Raw genomic sequence first — 22,341 nt, forward strand, 5'->3', positions numbered from 1 at the left:
CGGGCTTCAGCACTGTCCTCGCTCTGAGCTGTGCTTTATCAGCCAGTCCATTTGAAGCAAGTGTCTGGGACGTAATAAAACCAAATATAAAATATGCACAAAGAATGCCAGCAGTGAGGAAATCTTTCTTTTGTCTGACTTTGATTTAGCATAACTTTGTTTTCATCGATGCTTGTGTGCAGCAGGAAAGAGATGGTGAGTGAAAGCCGGCTGGGTAACAGCAACAAGGCTTTTGCCTTGAATTTGATCGTTTTTGTCAGAGAGAACTGTTGATTTCTACCTGCAAACATTTTGGGGTGTCGGAGCTGGTTTCAATGTAGGTGTCAATGGTAAATTGAATTTGTGCTAAAGGAGGAGCTTGGATCCATAAGCCTTGATGACTGCAGGGCACTGCATCATGCTTGTTCCCTTCTCTGTGCCAAGGGTGCAGTCCCTATAGTCCTGCTGAAGTTGCTAATTGCTCCGAGTAACACTGGATCTATAATTCACCACTACTCATGAGAGTTTTTCTGGTTGCATGTGCGTACTCCGCCATGCTACTGTGCTTCTGAAGAGGAGTGGGCTGGCAGTCCCCTGGTGTGGGGTGCGGTGGGGCGCAGGGCACGTGCCCTGGGCTGGGAGGGTGCACTGCTGTTACTTACTTACTCTAGCACTTCGGGAAACGCTGACTACAGACACTGCTTTTGCAAGGAGTTACATCAGAGGTCTTCAAATCTATGTTTGCTCGCACTGTGATTTTCTGCTTGGGGAATGAAATCCATAACAAGACAGTCTCATGGCATTGCCAGGGCACCCGAAGGCAGATGCAAGTAACAAGACACCCTTCGAGTTCACCTCTGAGCGTCTGTGTTGCTGTGATGTGCAAAAGTACAGGCTCCCTGGAGAGGCTTTAGTGAAAAGGCACGCTTTCTTCAACAGCAAAGAGAGCTGACAGGCAGCTTCCCTTCCCTTCCCTTCCCTTCAGGTCTGGACTTCCCATCTCTGTGCTGTCAGCTGCAGCCCGTCATCTGCGGCTCGTCTGAAGATTCACTCCTGAGGACTGCAGCCACGCTGCAGCTTAAACAGCACTCACAGTAATGAAGATGGAAAAAGAGGAGCAAAGAAAGAAGTAATGAATGGGAGGATGGAGATTACAATAAATCAACACGTTTACAACTCCACTTTGATCACTTTTTTCACGAGATACTCCATTAGAAAGAAATAATCTTAAGGCAATTGGATCACCTTAAAGCACTTGAAGTCAGTATGACCTTTGGCTTTTTGGTTTTTGCTATTTTTGTCTGCTGGGTGAGATGTAGAAATCCAGCTGATCTATAAGGTAAATTTTCAGTTGCCATGGCAATGTGTCTTGTTCATGTTCTCAGTTTGGAAGGGAGATTGTTCCACGCTGCTATTTCACGTCTACGGCAATATTCTTTGGTGGCAGAATTTGTTTCAGTACATTAATGCTACAACTCTGTTATTCCTTTCCCAGCTTATGGAAACATGGCTCAGCCTGAACATTCCCCTGTAAAAATACAGTTATTTGCATTTTTTTGTTGTAAGAACATTCCTTAAGTCTGGAGGTAAATGTTGATCCATTTTGATAGCTTGGGTGCAGCAACATCCTGATGCTGTGAAGTTTCACCATTAAGTGAAAACAAAGTGGAATCACTCCACCTTTGCTTCCATGTGGTCTGAACAAACTAAAGTATATCCTGAACTAGCGAATCTTATAAAAGAAAAGTAATTTAAAAGTACATCCTACCTATAGTGTATATCTTACAGATTAGATTTCTACAGATCTCCATGTGCTTTCAGTCAATTCAGATTCAATTCCTAAGTACTGCAAATTCCTAATTTTGATCAATTCTTGCTTAAGGCCACAAATGGAGTTTCTCTTGTTTCTTTTACCACCTTTAGTTCTTTGTTTTTCCACACGGCACCCTCACCTTATTCCTAAGGTGAGGAGTCAGGCAGGAGCAGGCATCCTGGTTTCTGTTGGCTCAGTGCAATCTGCAGTAGTAGGAACAGGCTGCATACAATTCTGGAGGGTTAGGAAAGCACATAGACATGAGTTGGCCTAGTGTGATACAGCTTGGAGGTTTCACAGAACGGAGGGCTCCTGTATTTGGGTAAGAAGGACCCCTTTCTGGTCATGTTCCCCATTTCAGTTGCATGTGACCTTCATTGCCTTTCTAACCTGCTTGGTTTCATTGAACTCATCTTGTTTTTCTTTCCAAGTGACATCACACAAGGGTGCAGCAGCTGTGGCATTTTGCACAACGCTTCTTCTTCTTCTTGGGGTGGAAAATGGTCAGGATTGCTTCATCGAAGACAGTCTTAAGGCCTTTCTGCGTGAGGGCTGAGCACTCTAGATAGCACTGTGCTCCAATCTGAAAGAGAAGAGAGAAAACGTGAGTACCTACTGCTGGGAGAGACAAAGCAACCCTGTTCCAGCATCATTCTACGTGCGTACATGTCCTGCCACAGAGGGAAGCCCAGACCTCTAGAAAGGGGGTCAGGTCTTTGCTCTGTTTTGTATCTGGCTGCCCATGGGATTAAGGGACAAGCTCAAGTGGTCATCTTGAGCGAGGGAGCAGGGACGAACATCAACACCAGTATCTCACCACAAGGGGTTAATGGGGAGCAGGAATTCCCTGCATGACCCTCCAGAGGGGGGAGAGGGGGCTGCACCCATGTTCGAGTGCTGGACTAGGAGCTTGGCCTCCTGTCTGTGCAGCTGGGGGGGTTTCAAGGAGATTCTGGGTCATTAGCTGAGCCCCTTCGTATAGTTGGCTCTTTTCCCCTGACCTGTCACCCCTGTGTCCTGCCTCCTGCAATGCCAGGGAGCTGCTACCTGGGGCAGGGCTTCCAGCTGGCTTCTGGGAACTGGGAAGCATCACCTTGAGACAGGAGTCTCCTGGGGGTGCTGGTATGACACAAACACACACAGTGGCCTGGGAAAGCAGCCTCAGCTTATTCAGCAACCTGGTTGCTTATTCAGCTTATTCTGCTAATGGATGCTCTCGCTGGCCTTTGAGGGCCAGAGCCTGTAACAGCACCTGTAGCATATAAGGTGGAAGTGGCTGGGGTCCCGATGCCTGCACTTCAGGGCTTTTATCCCCCTACCTTCCTGGGAGAAAGGTGCAATAGCACAGAAACCTTGGGAGCTCCTTCTCTCCTTCTTGAAGTGTAATGGATAAGTAAGAATCTAGTAGTCTGTGCTTTTGTAAGTGATAGGGACGAGTTTGGAAGGAGGTGGCTGCAGAGAGGGGTTTGCCACATGCACCTCCTGGCAGAAGCCTGAACAAGAAACACCTGACTTAGGGAAAGCAGGCAGTAAAATCTGTTTTGCTGCCCGTTTGCCACCTGCTGCCCTGTGTACCTTGCTGCTTTTCTTAGAGCTCAGTTGGGTATTGCAGCAGAACAGCAGGCTCAGGAGCTGCAGCCTGTGTCTGGATCCAGCCTGTTTGAACAGAGGCTTTAATCTCTGGCTGGGACCAACTGACATGCCCTGGAGGAGTTCACCTTGAATGAAACAAACCCAATGGAAAGCTGTGATCAATCGATTTCATGGGACCTCAGAAAAAGCTATTACCTCCTTCGCTAGCTTCACTCCGTGCTCGTAGGTGAGTGGTTTCTCCTTCATGTAAAGCAGCCGAGCCAAAGTTTTGGGATCATCCCGGAGATCAATCTAACAGAAAATACACAAACTCTGTGCTAAGTACCACCTTGCTGTAATTCTTGAGACAGATATTCATAGCTTTATGAATGTACAGTTGTGTCCTCACATAAGGGCATCTGTCCTTCTGGCCACAGATGATACTTCAGAAATTAATTGCACATGTATTTTCCTTTTTTTTTCTTTTTTTTTTTCTATTCTTTCGGTTTAACATTAATTAGTTCTCACTGGTAGGTTATTCGGCCACAGCTCAGATATAGCTGCGGTACATTAAAGATGCGGTTCTCAATGGCTCTCACAATGCGTCTTGGAAAGTGTCGGTGGAAGCCTGAGCCACATTGGAAGGGGAGGCTGCTGTGACCCTGCACTGCATCACCCGTAAAACGCCCTGACAGGCCAGACAGATGCAGCTCAGTCTGACTGACTTGAAACAAAATCCTTTATTTCCATGGAAAACATCGAAGTGAAGCATTCTGGCATTTCAAACCCATCCATTTTTGGAGTGTGTGATCCAAAGGGTAATACTTTTATTTTAAAATGGGTGTTTTAAATTATACCAGTGCAGAAAACAAAGCCAGTGTTTGAACGATTAGATTTTCCTATGGTATGAACATTTTGGTTTTGACCAGGATTTGATCTGTTTCTCTGACTTGGCTTAGGTTACTGTCCAGTGTTCGGACATTTTCCAGACTTGTATCCCTACTTCTCACAGTCTCTAGCCACTCTGTGTCTTGGGAGAAAACCCATATTTAAGGCATTTTTATTTGATTGATAGATTCTTAGATTTTAAGGCCAAAATAACGTGGTTCAATCGTTTAGTCTAACATCCATTATAACACAGGCAGGACAGTGAGTCATTAATTGCAATGTTGATGTAAATCATGAGGGAGGCTATTTCCTTCCCATGTCTGTAAGTCAGTCATTTGGTTAATTATTCCCATTCTTAAAATTTAGTTTGAAGTTTAGCTTCTACTTCTAACAACAGACTTTGATGGGCTTTTTTCCCCTTACTAAAGGCCTGTCAGAAATTTTTTCTCCCTATAGGTATTTATGCATTGTTGCCACATTAATATACATTTGAATAAAAAGATGGGATGAGTTTTGCCAGTCGTGACTAGCATGATGGGACATCTGCCTGTTGGCTTCCATTCCCAGCCCCTGAGTTTTCCTCTAGTGGGAAAGCCTGGCTGCATTTCCTATAAGAAGTTAAATAGGAAACCTTTCCACAGAGCTCAGCCTCCAGCCACCCTTGGGGTGGAGCAGGAGCCCCCTCACTCTGAAGATCCCCGCGATGGCCGGCAGTGCCCTGGAGAAGCATTACCTGTGTTCCTATGAGGACATAAGGTACGTTGGGCATGCAGACTTTCAGCTCGGGCACCCACTCCTCCTGGACGTTGTGGTACGAGGCGGGGTTCACCACCGAGAAGCAGATCAAGAACACGTCCGTGTTGGGGTAGGACAGGGGTCTCAGCTGGTTGTAGTCCTCCTGCCAGGGGCAAAACAGCAAGTGTGTTATGGGGTGGGGGATAACTGCAGATGGGGGCATCACGTTGGCTCTTGATGAACTGCTCAAGAGTGTCCCTCCATGCTCCTGCACACTTACAACCTCTAGGGAGCTGCTGAGGGGGAAATCACCCCTCGTGGGTCAGGGGTACTGTTTTGTCAGCATCTTTACCCAAAAGAGCTAACACATTTTGTTTGTGTGTGTATTATCTGTGGTGATGCTGGTGTAGAGGGTAATGCTAAACAGCGGCCATCACTGGTGGTATAATAAAAATGGATCTTGAGGCTGCGTGTACCGGCCTCAGCCCTCCAGCAATGTGATGCCATCCTGGGAAGTATTATTTGACTGTCTCTGCTAGCTAATATTTGCTGATGACACACATCTCTAGGGGCTTTTCTGTTAATATTATGGGCTTTCTATTCCCCAGTAGGCGTTATAGACATGACCATATACAATGAATAGGGTCTCCGGGCTATTTGGTGCCATTGCAGTCACATGTGGTACACAGCAATGTGTCAGTCAGCAGAAGACACTCATCTTGAAAGCACAAACCTGGTCAAATCCAGCCTGCAGTGGCTGGGTAAATCACTGGGGGTGACTTAGTGTTTCCACAGGCCCTGGACTGGGGAAGGAGGGACGTTTTCTCTAGCGGCTAGTTGTGAAGAGGGTGAATTTTCAAACAGCTCAAAGTGCAGCTGTGTTATGTCGTGAGCTGGCTTTGATAGTTGAGTTTCAAGGAAGAAATTAGGTCTGTTTTCAGGCTTGAGATGTTGAGAGCTAGCAGAGGTTTTGCAAGTCATGTGAAAGGGATAGACTGGCTTTTTCTGATAGTGAGAGCACATGTAGCTGTGTCTGGTGGGTACTTTTCAATGAAACCTGTTAGAAAATTTCAGTGCAACAAAACAGGTGCTTTTAGAGGGGTTACACCTGTTCTGAAGACTTTTTTGGGGGGGTCCAGAATTAAAAAAGGGGAAAGGAACACAAAGTTGGAGTGTGGGAAATGATAATACATGTTGCTGTCAAGCCTGACTGAGATCTAAGTCTTTAGTTTATAGTTTCTGCATTCTGGGCAAGCCTCAGATCTCTGCAGTATGGTCGCTTTTGGCTGTAACTGTATGAAAACTCAATCGGTGCAGTTTTGCTTTGCAGATACTGAAACAGTTAATAACTCAATGACAAGGGAAAAAAAAAAAAAGATATCCAAGTGCTGTTGCTCAGACTTGAGAACATTTATTTGAGGTAGGGAAAACCCTCACTAGGGGCAGGAGCAATGCAAGCTGCTGTCTGTCCTGCAGGAGAAACTGATGTAGGACTATATCACTGTGTGCCCAGATTAGATGGTGTCTTAATTCAGCCTTGCTTCTGTCTTGCTTTGGCTGGGTCAACAAAGGAGAGGGCTTAATTATGAGTTGAGACTGGTAAACCTTCCTTCCGAAGTCTTTTGTTCACTGAGTATGCAGTAATAAGATGACCCATACTACTTCTGAATCGACACTAGTTTCTGAAAAATACTAATAGATTATGTAAAAACAGTCTGCTCCAGCTTTTTCTAAACAAAACCCCTTAATTATTTATTCTGAAAGGAAGTATGAGGCCAAATTTAGCTCTGTCTCATTAAAAAGTTTAAAGAAACATCCTAAACCACAAACAAAATGTTTTGTTTTGTCTAACTGAATGTTCATTGTCACAAACCCACTTCAACACGAAGAGTAAATTCCCAGTTACCACCTCCAGCCCCACAGCCACAGTATTTGGAGTAAAGCCAGAGTATTTGTCAACTGACCTATGTCTTTCCAGTGTCATAGAAAGTATTGATCTGAAGAAGGATTTACAAGACAAGAGGAGGTGTTTGGACATATCAGCCCACAAGAAAGAATGGATTCTCCGTGTTTAGGGAATGGCAGGAAAAAAACCTGAGAGACGTTTGTGGGAATATCAGCGATACAGGTCACGAAGAAGCAAAGTCAGTGGGAGGAGATTTATACAAGGCTCTGCAGATGACACCCAGCTGCCAGCAGATGAGTTAATAGAGGCAAAGTGGATGCCAAGATGATGGGATCAACGGAGCAATTGCTTTATAGAGACACAGGAGTCTTATGTGGATGCTGTGGGTTAGGAAGGCCTGGCCTGACTATGGGACATTATTTTAACCCAGAACATCAAATCTGAGATGAAGTATGTTTATGCCACAGTCAACATGGGCTGATACTAGGTGCTTGGCAAAGGCCTTTTCTGTGTTTTCGGTTTAATTGCTGCAAATCAGCCTCCTAAAACAGCCACGCGGTGGCAGCAAGCCCTCGAGGAGTCGTGATTTAGGATTTTTGGAAAGAAATTGGCTAAATATAACCAGTTTCAATATTCCAGACGTGCATATTTAGAGGGGCTGGAACTTACTGTACCATTAAAATTACCAACTAAAAGCCACGAGCACTCTGCCTGGCGGTGACAGCTACAGGAGTGTGCATTTAATTTGATTTTGCTTGTTCCTTCGGAGCTCCTACAAAATCCTTTTTCAGGAGGAGCGTTCCCGATTTGTGTTAGCAGCACAGAGCATTATATAAACCGTAAGAAGGGACAGCCACGCATCACATAGCAGAAGTCTTGTCTCCCATCAGGGTACATGGGAGCTTGCACGGACGTGTTAAAGCACAAGCACAAATGTCGTGGATAAGAGTTGATCAGGGCTCCTGTACATTCCTGTGGCTGTGGACTGGCAGGAGCCTCCAGACCACATCAGTCAAGGACCCTGTCTCTGTTTGTACCCGCTCTCCAGGAGAAGGCTATAAAGCCTTGCAATGGACTGTTATGAGATATGGGGCATCAGGATCATTTCTCATTCAGAGATGGTTGAAGTCAAGCAAATAAATAGTGTAAAAAAGGGACTGGACATTTGCATGGGTATGGGGCATATCCAGAGGTGCTGCAGCTAGTGACAGTGGCGTTTGGGAAGGGACATGAGTCCTCTTGGGCTTGGGCTGTAGCTGATCATTAATTTGTTTCCCTAGCTCGTGCTCGCATTTTGCTGCCTGTTATTTAGGGAGCGCGAGTCTTCCCCGTTACACTGCCTGGCCACTGGTTTGGCATGGAATTGCCAGCACCAGACCTGGCCTTGCTGAGTTACCTGCCTGTGACTTGCCAGGGCCGAGATACATCGACTGGTGTTGCTCCCTCCCCGCTCTGTCGCTGCCACCAGCCTTGCAGTGTTCGGGCCCAGAAAGTACAGCAAAACTTGCTTTTTTTATGTTGCTACCATGCTGATCTCACGTACGCTCCCTGCCATGTCAGCTGTTAAAGCACTCCGCACCTGAGTCCAGCCTGGGGAAAAAAGACCACTGTTTTTTCGCTCCTAGGACTGTTTGTGCCAGGGATGCAGAAAACCAGATACCCCAGATCTGGGGTCTCTGCCAGCTCTCCCTTCAGGCTGACAGAGGGTCCTGCTGCAGGAGTACATTTTCCAATTGTTATTTCATTAGCATATGTTTTATAGCATCGTCATGTCAAGTGTTATTTTTGGCGATGACTTCACACTGATGCCTTTGGAAAGCCACACAACACAAGGAGGAGGAGGGAGGAAACAACCCAGATGATCTGTCCTTACAGCTTGAGCATGTGGGAAGCATCATCTTTTCAGCCTCCACAGAGATACAATCTAGTCATCAAGAAGGGATTAACGCTCTGAGTTTTGACTAGATGGCCACGTCCTCTGGACCAAGGTCTGAAAGAGAAATGAGCCTGATGAGTTAGAAATGGTGCTTGGAGGCAGATGGTGCTCTGGCTAGTTTGAAGCAGGAGATGGCAAAATGACTGTGGAGGAACGGATGAAGGGGTGAAGTTTGTCAAAGAGACAGATTAGTGTTTCTTCTGGCTCAGGAGGACAAATAAGAGGATGTGTTGCTGAGGAAATGGGCGGCAGGCGGAACTGTCAGCCCTACAAAACAAGTAGAAATATTAAGGTACTGGGTAAAATCTGACTGAGAATGGAATATAACTCCAGTCTTGTTTGCAAAGTCTTGCAGTGCTACCAGATCATGACAGACACGCTCTGAGCTCTGCATTTGTGAGCGCAGAATAGAAAATTGAACGTGCATTGAACGTGGGACAGGGACTTGGGTCATATTTTGGTACTGGCTTTTGGATCATCTGTTTGCACCATGGGAATAGAAAGGATGGGTGGACTGGAAGTGACACCAAGCTAGCTATGAAGTGATCGTTGCTGCCTACAGATATGTGATAGGAATAAAATGAAAAAAAAGCAAAACCCAAAGTGTAAAAGCCACAGTCCTGCTGAGTGCTGTTTTTTCTGGAAGTGACAGTCTGTCCTGATGCGGGTTTTGACCTCTTTGCATACTGCTGCAAAGTATATTCTGTAGTAAGTGGCCTTCTGCAGACAGGAGGGTCTCCTGCATTGTTTATGCATTTCATAGCAGTCAGTCGTGGCCAAAAAAAGCACAGCCAAGAAGTGCTCCTGAAAGCAAAGCCCGGCATCCAGGGCTGCTGGGTCCCAGAGAGTGAAGCAGGCTCCCAAATTTGCTTTCCTCTCCTGCTGCCTCCAGTGCCAGCTCTGACCAGAGGAGCTGGTGGATGTGGGTTCCAACCTTCCCAGGCTGGGAGGGACCTGGGACCTGCTCCCTCCCCTCTCAGCAGGTGATTTTCTGCAAGGTTTTTGTGCAGATTGTGGTCCTTTCTTTATTCTGCCAGTCGCTGGCATTTGGAGGTAGGAGAGGGAAATTTCACCATGAAAATGCGTTGCTCCCTGTACCCTCTTCTGCCCTTCTACTGGCAGAGCAAGGCAGTGAGAAATACTCTCTCCTCCTCTCCAGGGGTGAAATCAGCCCACAGACCAGAGCTCTTCTGCAAACTTTTAGTGTAAGCACACTTTCGTCAGACTGTGGACAGTGGAAACAGTAAAAGCATTATATATGTAAGAAAGCATGGGGTACAGACTCTCCTGTAATGGACACCCTTGTCTTGGGAGAAGGATGTTGGGATGGATGCCAGTCTGGCTGAGTTACCATTTAAAAAGTCAATAGCTGGTGACCGATAGGCTGGTGCTGTATTATATGAGTTTTCTGATCTTGGAAATGGGAATTCTTCTCTGTATCTTCAATGCCACCATGTGGTAAATGTAAGAAAACACTGCCTTTATATGAAACGTCGTATTTGCAGTAGGAGGTGGATACATGGGAGGATGAACAGCCTAATCAGGCTTCAGTTTTTTGCTTAGACAAAATTTACTCTTAGGGATGAGTGTATTTGTGTGTGTTTTATTGCTGAACCAGAGTGAAAGCTCTATGTAGAAAACAAAAAGCAGAACGTCAGCAGTTCAACCATTACTACTCGCAACTGATTGTTAATATTTGTAAAAAAATCCCCCACGAACAGCATGAACAACAAACCCCAGTATATGGTAGTAACAAACAAACTATGGGAAAGGAAAATTATAAATGTTTTGCAGTAATTTACCTGCCCTGCAGTGTCATAAAGTCCCAGCAAGTGTTGTTGTCCTCCCACAGTCACAGTTACTGGAAGAGAGAAACAAGAGATGTTGTTTATGCACAAGCCAGTGGCCTCATTTTTATGTGTTTTAATCCTAAAATGCCAATAGACCCTTGTGCTAGACGCATTAGCACCTGTCTTACAATGTCCATCCTAAACCAGGCACATCTATTCAAACCAAATTGAAGGCAACCTAAAGTCACAACAAAAGCAAACCCTTTGTGCCAAGCTCTTATTTCTTTACAGACAGCCAAGAGCAATGAGCTGCACACACCACTGCTATCAGGGACCCAGAGACTGGAGGACATTTGCTTCTGTCTCTGCAGCCACCAGCTGACCCCATGATGTCATGACCCCATGACTTGAAAACACAGAATTCCTGCCTCCCCACCATCAGCATTGGGGTAGGTTTGTCACGGATCATTGAGAGTTTTTTTTCTTCATTATTTTATTTCTTCTAGGCTGTGAAATGATGAAGCATTCAGCAGCGGTTGATGTTTGGTAGATCTCAGTGGAGGTGCGCTGCCTCTTGGGCAACCTGTCCTGTCCTGTGTCATGCAATCGTGGGTCAAGTGGCAGTGCTTAATATGTGGGGCTCTGTGGTGGATGCTTCAAAGGATAGGGAGGAAGAGGAGCACTAATATTTGCAGGGATATTGAACAGATTCTGTTGCAAATGAAGGAAAGCATGGCTTAGTTTATTGATCATGCTCAGCACGTTTACTCCTTTAGTAGAATTCACTTTGAACTTCATTTTGAGCCCATTGACATTGATGAAAATGTTTTCTCATTGCCTTTGGATGAACCCCATTATTAGCTGATCTCTGTAATCAGTGTTATTTTGTATAAAGGATATGATCTGTGTTAATGACATTTAGTTAACCAGTTAATCTGTTTAAATCATTACTACTCAACTGCAAAGAAAGGGGGCAGAATCCAGTTCCACCCATTAGTCAACAGGAAGACTTTAAACATTCATCAGGAAGGTTGCTCAAAATAATGGTATCCTTGCAGCCCATGGACTATTACTTTTTTTAAGCATGAGGGCAAACGGCTGAAATGAACATAGAGCTGTGGCTGGGGTAGGGGGGGCTAAGACCGGTGCCCATCAGCTGATCACAACTTGCAATTAATGAGGGCTGGGAAAGATTAATATTTACTTTTAGCAAAGAGAAGGCTTGAAAACATCATGCAGGTTCTTGCTGATGCTTTTTTAAAGTGATAAGACTTTTGTAGGAGAAAAGCACCTACCGGTTTATAGAAGTTAATAGCTCCTGCACTGGGGAACAATGTCCTGTTTGAAATCTCTTAGACTGGAAGTCTCTGTCAGTGTTGCTGGACAGACTGATTATTCAGCAGCTTTACTTGCTTGCAAAGCGACACGGTAATTTTGCTAGCATATAAACAGAACAAAACTGACATCCTGAAAGTACAAAGGCTCAGCAAGGACCAGACTTGCTGATGAGAGCAGGATGGGCCGCACTCACCTGCTGCTGGGGCTGCCTTGTGATGTGCAGGGCAAAGAGGAGATGGGAAAGGGGCCGAGAGCCCTCCTCCTCCTTCTCAGTTCAGGAGGTAGCTCTTACACAGTGCAGCTCCCAGGGAAACTCAAAATGGGGCTAGCTGTTAGGCATGGATGTCCATGGGTGGAGGAGCCCAGAGAAGAGGTACCAGGGTGGGGAGATGGGTACCAACACAGACAGGAGACAGTCCAGATGCCCTATCCCCTTCCTTCAACCTGACTTGAATAAAATAATTTGAACTAAACCTCCCCAGAGCCCTAGTTTTCAACTTTTTGTGGTGTAGGGAGTCTCAAAATGTCCCAGTAGAGGTATGAACTGTGTGAGTCTACTGACAATACGCTTGCTTTTCTTAGCTCCCTTCTCAGAAGCAGTGGGGGCCACAGGTGGTCCTGCACAGCTTACCGGAGGCAGCCAGGAGGTGTGCGTTTTTTTCCAGTTGCAACCTTGGCCAGCCTTCAATCTGCCCTTGTGCCAAGAAATGCAGGAGCCAGACCTGTTCTGCTGATTTTACTCTGCTCAAGGACCAACTGTGGGAAGATGCACCCTTCAGCTGAAGGCAATTTTCCAGATGCCGTGCGTTAGCCATGCAGTGCTCAGCTGGCCGAGGTGGTGTTTAGGACTGCACGTGGTGTTTAGGACTGCACGTGAACATCAGTCGCACTGTCAGTCCTTGGTTGAATTTGTATGGAGTCTGCAGAGCACCTCCAAAGTGGGGTGCTCATAGGACAGCTACGTGGCCATGGGGTGCATGGAGGTGCAGGTGATCTAATGTGTCTGATGAATATGAAGAGACATTTGCCATACGTCAGTACTGACTTAATTATCCAGCTCTGCCTCTCATGCTGGCTAACCCTGAGCGCAGGCAAACTGAGCTGGGTCCTGCTTCCAAAGATCAGGTCAGGCCTTCAGTGTTTTAAAAACTTAAAAGTCGGCACTGAAATGTACTCTGTCCAGGCTCGGGCTGCTGTGAAGCTTTGCTGGCCCATCTCTTGGTGGCATCTGACTGACGGAGCTACACTGGCAAAAAGCCCTGGTACAGATACAAATTGCTGCCTTGTTCCAGTAGTTAATATCGTTTGGAGATAAGCTGTTTGGATAGAGGTCCACTCTGTCTCTGGTGCACTACGCTTTGCCAGAAGGATATGCTGCAACAGCTCCTAAACTATTATCTGTGCTCTGTGGTCCATGAAGTTATGGTGGATGTTTTGCAACAGGTCTGTGGAGCCACACACTGAACAGTTATTGATAGTTTGTACAGTTCAGTTCGGCTCTTGGTGACCCCTGGGAAATGCTGAGGGGGAATAAAGAGGTTGGTGGTGTCATACCATTACTCTTCGCATACACAAGGGCAAAGAAATACAAGGGCTTTTGGAAAAAGACACCCTGAGTCTACCCAGCTTGCACATCACATTTTAATTCTCCATATAGCATCCTGCCTCTTAAGGGTCCTGCTGTGAATTTCTGTGTGGTACCAGTCATATCTTCTCTCTCTCTTTCTCTCTCTCTCTCTCTTCCCCCCCCCCCCCCCATCAGCCTTTATATTTTCTTTCTTCTTGTCAATTGTTCTAATCTGTCTCATCATCAGAAGATATCCTTCCTGTCCACATCACCTCTCTCAGTTCACAGCTACCACCCCAGCAAAACTGTCTTGTTGGCTAAACTTCAGCAACAGGCAAACTGCTGTCTTTGGATTCCTGGCTCTGAATGCAGTGGGGACCGAATGGCTCACACTGACAATTCAAATAATAACTGGCTCTTGAAACAGCAATGTCTAGATTAATGTATTGGCGCTGAAATTTCCACCACACTTTCATGCAGGCAAAACAGATTTAAAAATAAATGGCTTTTGCCTGTGAAAACATCATGGTATTTTTATACTAAGAGTTTATCAGTCTGCCTCTGTCAGGCAAAAGGTTGTTCAGCATGTCCACTTGGTAGGTCATATTTATGAGCTGAGATTGCTCTGCTGGATTTCTATAGGCCTTACTTTTGGCTTTGTCTCAGTTTACTTTTACTTACCCTGTTACTATCTTTTCCTGTTCTCTCAGTGGCAAAGCCTATGGGAAGCCAATGTGGAATTCCTTCCCAGTCATTGGGGTAATGCAGGCTCCTTTACAGGCTTGTGAACTCGGCTTTATGAGCAGTCTCGGAGTAACAAGATAAATATGAACTCTCCTTGCCATTTACTGGCTATATTGATATATTGATTAAGCACTGAAATGGCATGGCCTTTAACACCAAGTACAGTGGGGACTGCAATAAAATGTGGCTGAATACTTGCACAGTCCTGGTTCTCATTTGGCTCCAGTCTGGGTCGCATCAGACGATGCGACAGGGCAGACGTTCTCCTCCTGTCACTGGGCAGTTTTAACCAAGTGCAGGATGTGTAAAACACTGCTTTTAAAATGTTAGTTAGATCATAAATTAGCTGGGTATTGCTTGCTAGAGTTTGAGTAACTATTTTGAGTCACCTCCAGGGCTTTGTCGCAGGTCTGTGTGCCTGGGGGTCTTGCTAATGGACTTCAACACAGAGCTCTGAAACATGTTGTCCTGCTTGAAGGCCACAGCAGAAAGGCAAGGTGGAGTTATTGTGTGGGCTGGATCTGGTGTGTGGACCGGATCTGGTGTGTGGACTGTGAACTGGTCTGAGCTGGGAGCTCTGTTTTTAAATAAAAGTGGTTAGTTTGTGTTCCTGGGGACAATATCACAATTTTTGTTGATGTTCTTGTTGCCCAGGTTGCCCCAGATTCACCTGTCAATGGTCAGTCTTTGCCAAACTCTTGCCCCGTTGTGTTTCATTTGCTTGCAGCAAAGCTCTGGCGGCTTTGTGGGACTGAACTGTACCCATGGAAGAGCCCTTCAGCCACACAACAGCAATGTTCACAGTCTGCACTGACAGAAAGGGGACATAAATTGTCTGCTGCCCTCCCAGAATCTCTCTTATGTTTGATTAATAACGCAAAGCAACATGTAAGTCTCTGGTATGACACCAAACTAGGATGCAACAGCCCAGATGCACTTAGCTGTGGTACAGGAGAGTGGATGTGCACATCACGGGGAGTTTTTCCATGCCTGTGAAGAAGTGCTTGCAGAACAAAATGACTGTGAAACCACTAGCCAGAATATATACAATAGCTTAGGCAATGTCTAATGTGATACCACATGGGAGAAGTCATCTATTTATTGTAGTGCCTTCCTGCCAACAAATTAAGGTTCAGCTGCTTTGGAGAGAGATGCCAGGAGCCTGACAGCAAGCAGAGATGGTAGCACCTGCCTGGATGGAAAGGCTTTCTCATTTTTTTGGGCAAATTAGTCTGCATCAAGCCTCAAACTTTCACAAGGGCCATCTTCTGCCCTTGTCAGCAAGCTCTGACTATTAAGTTTGTGCATTTTTCTGTTCACTATGATTATATGTACCAGATGCAGTTACTTAACACAGACTAATGGCCACCAGTATAAGAACAACTGCAATTCTGGTTCGCCTGCTGGCAGTAGAAACACCCAAGTCTGTTTCTTTTCCAGCTGGGAAAGAGGGTAAAATCAGAAGATGGACAAAAGAGCAGTTTTTGGTCAGCTGCAGTGGAGTTTAGGTGGAAGCTTTGGGTTCTTACTGCTTTAAGGGATGGGTAGACACTTGACCAAATTTTTCATTTCTGGATAGAAAGCTCTTTATAGGTGTGCCTTATAGATTTCCTTTCACTTCCAAAGGTGCTTGTTCATACACGCCTCACTCAAGAGGGAGCAGTACCGTTTTAAACTCTTGGCTTCAGCTTGTGCTCAGTTTCACAATGCCACTTCAAACCAAACTTCTTTGCTCCTGCATGTATTTGTCAGGTGAAGCTCTATGTGGACACTGTAACTGGATCTGATTGATATGTTAAATACAGATCAGATAGTAAGGATGGAGGATAGCAATGAGAAATAAACTGACCAAAATACATATGCACACACATATACAAACATGTATTTTACATATAAAATACACAAATGTATGTATTTTTCCAGTTTCTAGTTGAACAAAATTTTCAGTTGTAGAGTGAAATATTTTGCTTTGACTTGGGGCACCCTAATCATGCCCAGGACATTTGGAAAGGGGAAGGATTCAAATTCACACAGGAACATGGACCTTATTGGCAAAATAATGGGTGAACTGCTCCATACTCAGTGGCAGGGACTGGAACCACAGTGTCACCTCGAAGGACTAGAGGAGCCTGCAGGGAGGTGAGAACTGAATCTCCCTCTCCTCAGTTCTTGCAGTAAATGAAGAACCTGATACGCCTTATTCCTTGTGAATATGCCCTAAATCTGCTGCAACACCTACCTATAAAATCAGAACATTTTCAGCAATGCCAGAACCATTCGTTCCCAGTTTCCTCCATGTTCTTTACCAGAATTATTGTCAAGTCATTCATTTAAAGAATAGAGTCCACCTGCGATTGAGGATTTTTTGGGTTTTGGGGTTTTTTTTTGTGTGTGTTTTCCTCAGCATACATTTGAGGTTTAAGCTGAACTCCTCAGAAGCAGGCACCAGTCAGTGATTTCCCCAGGAGGTTTTACTCCCTCTCTGATAATCATTTTGCAAGTCCAGACCGTATCTTCAAGAGAAAATGCATTGTCTGTGGACTGCAGCAAATGTCAGGGTGTCTCAGGGACCTCACGTTCCTTCCTCTGGCACCTCTCAGAGTGATTTCTGTGAAGTTATCGATATACTGAATGTGGTGTGTTCTCCAGCAGCTGATCTCCCTGAGGATACTGACAATATGTTTGCTTGCTGGATAACATTCTCCTTCCTTCCTGAATGTAGTTTTGTGAAAGCTTTTGTAATGAACTGGGAATCCCCCTCCTCTTCACAGATGTCTTCTGCTCTTTGGGGCTTGCCCCAGACAGGACAGGAGTGTTTTTGTAGGAGTTTGTTCAAAGAACAGCAATTTAAAAAATCTTGTTTATAAATCGTCTTCTTTTTGTACCACATAGCTCCTAAATAAGGGTCTCTATGGCTGAAATGTGAGGATCCCTGTTACGTTCCAACTAGGGACTGAAACTCAAACATGTCTCAAAGACATTGAGGTCTCTAATTCCCTTTGGTTCACATAACAGTCAGGCATCTAAGTAAATGAACTGAAACTACATATCCCAGGCTTTAAGAAATAGCAGCTTTGAATATTCAACAGGAAAACAAAGTAAATGTGGGCAGTGCATTTCTGTAGTATCTTCTAAGTGCTTCAGGTGCATTTATGAATCCTATTTTTGGGTCATATTTGTGTTCAGAAATATCTTTCTTTGGCTGATCTAGGTGAAGAAAATAGGGATAGGGCTGCCAGGGATTAATCTCTCACATGCTGCTTTGATTTTGGTTGGATCAGTGTCTGGGGAACTTCATTTTAGCTGCAGTGGACCAATTTTCAGGAGATGTTACACTGCTGCAGCTGAAGCTGGCAGCCACCAAAGGAAGCCGGTCAAAAAAAGAGTAAGAAAGACCTTAATGACATGTCCCCATCATTCAGGCCAGGAATGACAAGCAACTCAGCTGAGCTCTAATGACTGTTTGCCACTTTAGCTAGAAGGCTATCCTTGCAGCGTTCCTCCTTGGAAATATTCCCTTAGCTTTGACTGAATGCAATGCTACAACATTGTGTGGCCAACACACCCAGGGCAGATAACTGGTGTTACAGGAGCCTCGGCTCACCCAGGGTCTGCCAGTGCCCCGTGACTCAGGCCTGGGCCATTCTTCACTTCCACACGTGAGGGTCATCTCCAGGAAATCGAGTCACACGTTGCTCACGGCATGTTCCCCCATTTCCTCCTTCATGACAAACAAGATTTTATTACAGCCAAATTGATTTTCTACGTCAGACTTATCCTGCAGCTTAACTATATTTTTTCTGAAAAGCAATTCAAAAGCATGCTATTTTGCCCTGTAATTGGCCTAAATACTCTGCTTTAGACGTAAATTGTACTAAATGCCTTTCTTTAATCGCTCCTGTAATCATCTACCACCAGCTCATACAGGCCTCTGAGAGTCAGCATTTTTCAAAAGAAGGGCTCCGAGTAAACCTCACCATTTTCTGTCACCTCATCAATGGATGAGATCTATGTTCTGCTGAGCAAATACTTTTGCCCATCTGATACTTACAATATCTGAAAAACATTTCTAGTCTGCTCCCCGCGGTGGGAACACAGAGAGGCCTCCAGGGCTGGGATTCAGCTGATTTCACTCAGTGTAGCTCTTGGTCTAATGAGGTGGTGAGGAATTCGCTGCTTTGTCTTTAGGCCACAGACATTTAGTGATTTTAAAGCCAGATAGGATTCATAGCATCATTTATTCTGCTCTAAATAGCTTATCTAGTGTCTTCCTACAAGGCATATTTTCTTGGTCTTGTATCATTCTTGTAGCTCTTTTCCAAATTCTTTTTCAAGCAGTTGCTATGACTAGACAGTGTGGTCTAGCAATGGTTTCATTAACGGTCTAGCCAGAGGTAACATGACTTTCCTATTTCTACCTGTCATCCCTCAATGGCTGATCTAAAGCTCGCGTTGGTTGATTATTGTCGTTATTTAATGAGTCTTGCAGTACTTATGCTTTTCTTAAGGCCAAAGTCAAGTCATTCTTGGCTTTTGTATTTGTAAGCCTTTTTATTACATTCTTTTTAACTCTGCAGTTGTATGGAAAACCCGGAGACTGTAACTCAGATCCCCACTGAAGGCGTCTCACAAAAGGGGAGGCAAACAGTCACGCTCCTGCAACGCTCTCACGGTATGGAAGTCAAAGACTTTTGGAAGTCTGGGATTGACTATGCAGAGACAAGCTTTTTCAGCAGGACATCTCAGGTACTTCTGGAAGCATCAGAGAAGTGGTAGCTAAACACTTTTCAATGTTTCCTTTCCAGACATCTCTCCATTGCCTCTAGGGATTGCTCTTCACCTTGGACTCTTATTTCTCATGCGCGGCAAAGCGCACTCCTTCCCCTCTGCCTCGTCCGTACAGGTTTGAGGATTCCAGTGGAATTGGTGGGAAAATGCTCAACCCTGACTTGCGTTGCAGCTGCTTGGGGAAGCAAGCTGACACCAAATGACAGCTCTATTGTCCCGTTCTGCAACAGGAATAGATTCATCTAGACAGTATCATCCTATAGGAAGATTCATGACTTGTACTATGTGTTTTTTTAGCATCTGGAGAGAAAAAAGGCTGCAGCTCTTCACAGCTGTGTAGTTGCTATGCAGAGACAGGAAACAGAAGAGATGTACCAGTCCACCAATCATTTTTATTCAAGCAGCTGATATGAAACGCTGTAAACCTTTCAAAATGCATTGAGAAATCAGACTTCAGTGTTGGCCAGCTTACATGACAAAGAACACAAAAGCAGTGGAGGTTGATTAGGAAGATCAAGCTGAATGAATCAGGTCCAGAAAAGGATGTAAGAGAATGGAAATTCCCAAAGGTTTTAGAACAAGCACAACACTAAAACGTAAGCCAGCTTCTTCCCAGTCTGGGACATTACTTATTTATCGACAGCACGAATGAAGTTGATTTATCAGAATCATTGACCTCATTGTTTGTAAAATCAGCACTGGAGGATTTCCCCTGCATCTCAGTGAGTTATTGCTGTGCTAATCAATCCTCGAACAAATTCAGCTTCGCTGATAGCAGAGTCCAAGGAACCTTGGGGTCTCTGCAAGAAAAGCTGTGCCCTGTTTCTCCAGTAATACAGTCCTGAGGGAGCTCTTGGGACCTCAACATTACGCAAAGCTGTGCTGGATGGAAAAGGCTAACATAATTATAGTGCTTGGGGAATTGAAGAACAATTGACATGATGTCTAAGAGAGTTGTTTTTTAGATTTCATTCTGTCTTAAATAGAGGGCTGTGCACTGCAGCAGACTGGGAGGTGCTTCCTGAGTATTTCAGCTCACTGTGCACCATCAGCTGTCCCCATGGAAGGCAGTTCTGCTCCTGAGTTAGAAACTAGTAATAATAACTGCCTAGGTAAATGCACTAAATTTGCAGGCATATTTATGTGCATTTCAATGATACTGTAATTGAGGATCTTTCTGCTCTTTACTGAAAGTAATAGCACTAAATCCAACCAAATGCTAGACAGAGGAAAAAATGTAGCATTAAGTAATATAAACAGATAGAACCTGAACATATTATTAAAAATATTATGATTGTTCCTAAACAATTGTCCTGGTTTCAGCTAGGATAGAGTTAATTTTCTTCCTAGTAGCTGGTATAGTGCAGTGTTTTGGATTTCATAGGAAAATAATGTTGATAACACACTGATGTTTTTAGTTGTTGCTAAGTAGTGTTTATACTAAGTCAAGGATTTTTCAGCTTCTCGTGCCCAGCCAGCAAGAAGGCTGGAGGGGCACAAGAAGCTGGGAGGGGACACAGCCAGGACAGCTGACCCAAACTGGCCAAAGGAATATTCCATACCATATGACCTCATGCCCAGTATATAAACTGGGGGGAGCTGGCTGTGAGGGGTGGATCGCTGCTCGGGAACTAACTGGGCATCAGTCAGCGAGCGGTGAGCAATTGCATTGTGCATCACTTGTTTTGTATATTCTAATTCTTTTAGTATTATTATTGTCATATCATTATATTTCCTTCCTTTCTGTCCTATTAAACTGTCTTTATCTCAACCCATGAGGTTTTTTTTTCGATTCTATCCTCCATCCCACTGGGTGGGAGGAGTGAGTGAGTGGCTGCGTGGTGCTTAGTTGCTGGCTGGGGTTAAACCATGATAGCAATGAAGAATAATTGATATCTTCTTAACCCTGATGGAGGGGAAGTGCCCTTCCTGAGACCACGTGATTGTCTGTGGCATTGAGATAAATGAAAGAACAAAATTTTGGCTATGACTGTAGTGTAAGCCTATCCAAAAAATGAAAGGCAGCATGTAGATTATTTTCTGTATTTTTACCTCTACTAAATATTTTTGAAGCTTCCATCACCATAGCACAGTATCTAGGAATATCTGTTTTTCTGGAGCTGGGTTTATGACTCAAGTCAATAGCAAAGGTGGTAGAGCTCTGAGATTATTAAAGAGTAACTGATAATTGGAGTAATCTTATTAGTATTTTAACTAGTTATGCTGACGTGACCTGCAAAAGACCAGATACTATGGCATTTTCAGTCTATTTTAACACAGATAAAGTCAGTCAAGACTCTTTAAATCAACTGTTTACTGAAACCTAATTGTGAAGGATGTATTTGGAATCTCCTAAAAGTGATGCTGAGATCATGGTAAGCAGAGCAAGGAGTGTGAATTTTACTCCAAGGAGAAAAAGTGGGAATAAAGGGAGCGTTTGACTGTTTGCCTAGCTCCTTTCTCCTATCCGTGTAAGGCAAAAGCATCCCTCTAACTCAACTGAGTGCTGGGGAAAAGGCTATCTCCAAAGTTATGTCAAGCATCTGGTTATCAAGGGAACACGAGACTTGGTAAATAGCACCAGAATAAATGGAAGATTAGTGGCAAAATGAGATAAATTTCACTGAAATGTATCCAGGCAATTCACAGGGTGTTTCCCAGAGCACGGGAGGACAAGGCTCTGTGTGGTTGGGCAGAAACAAGGCAGCTCTCCACTACTCTTCTTGCACTGCTCAAGGATCAGAGCTAGGGTTTTTTTGCCTGGAAGGGAGAGGAAAGCAGTCTGGAGAGGCAGTGCTGCCTAACAGCACTGGCTCTTTCCTGTAACAGTGTCTTCCTAAAAACTGTGGTGATCTGCCTTGGTCTGGGTTAGATGGCAGTGGGAGCAGATAACGCTGATGGAAGGGCACAAAACCTCTGCTCTGCAGTGGACGGGTTGTCCTCGCTGTGGGCTGGATCATCAGATGATGGAGTAGCTATATCACAGTGACTTATGCTGGCAGAAGACCCTATGCTCTGAACTTGACAGAGGTCCCAGGTTCTTGGTGAGAAAGAGACTTCAGCAAAAGCATTTTAATCTTCAGCAGCTAAGACTTTAGTGGATTGAACTCTTTGAGGACTTTGAGGCTGACAAATTGGGGAGCTTTCATTTCTTGTGTTCCTGAAGAGTTCCTGGCTAAGGGAAGGGCCAATAGTCTCTGCTGGCCATGCTGGTTCTCAGTATCGCCCGACATTAATCAGTGTTGGTAATTGCGGTAGAACAGCCAAGGAATGAGGGGCATGGAA

At 44.8% G+C, this 22,341-nt stretch overlaps 1 protein-coding gene and 1 long non-coding RNA gene across 2 annotated transcripts in view; one reads left to right on the top strand and one right to left on the bottom strand.

The window, feature by feature from the left end:
- Positions 1 to 2,140: 2,140 nt before the first annotated feature.
- RHOJ (ras homolog family member J) overlaps positions 2,141 to 22,341 on the bottom strand; it is a 56,690-nt gene continuing 36,489 nt past the window's right edge. The window contains exons 2-5 of the mRNA XM_050896894.1: positions 10,632 to 10,690; positions 4,986 to 5,150; positions 3,581 to 3,676; positions 2,141 to 2,375 (exon numbers count right to left, since the gene is read on the bottom strand). Of these exons, the coding sequence (XP_050752851.1) occupies positions 2,229 to 2,375; positions 3,581 to 3,676; positions 4,986 to 5,150; positions 10,632 to 10,690 (467 nt within the window). The 3' untranslated portion in view covers positions 2,141 to 2,228. The remainder of the gene's footprint in view (positions 2,376 to 3,580; positions 3,677 to 4,985; positions 5,151 to 10,631; positions 10,691 to 22,341) is intronic.
- LOC127016414 (uncharacterized) lies at positions 3,419 to 8,608 on the top strand. The gene is made up of 3 exons (XR_007766496.1): positions 3,419 to 3,611; positions 4,894 to 5,008; positions 6,966 to 8,608. It is a non-coding gene; the product is annotated as an uncharacterized LOC127016414 (long non-coding RNA).

Source organism: Gymnogyps californianus, chromosome 5 (genome assembly GCF_018139145.2).
Source record: "Gymnogyps californianus isolate 813 chromosome 5, ASM1813914v2, whole genome shotgun sequence".
NCBI lineage: Eukaryota > Metazoa > Chordata > Aves > Accipitriformes > Cathartidae > Gymnogyps > Gymnogyps californianus.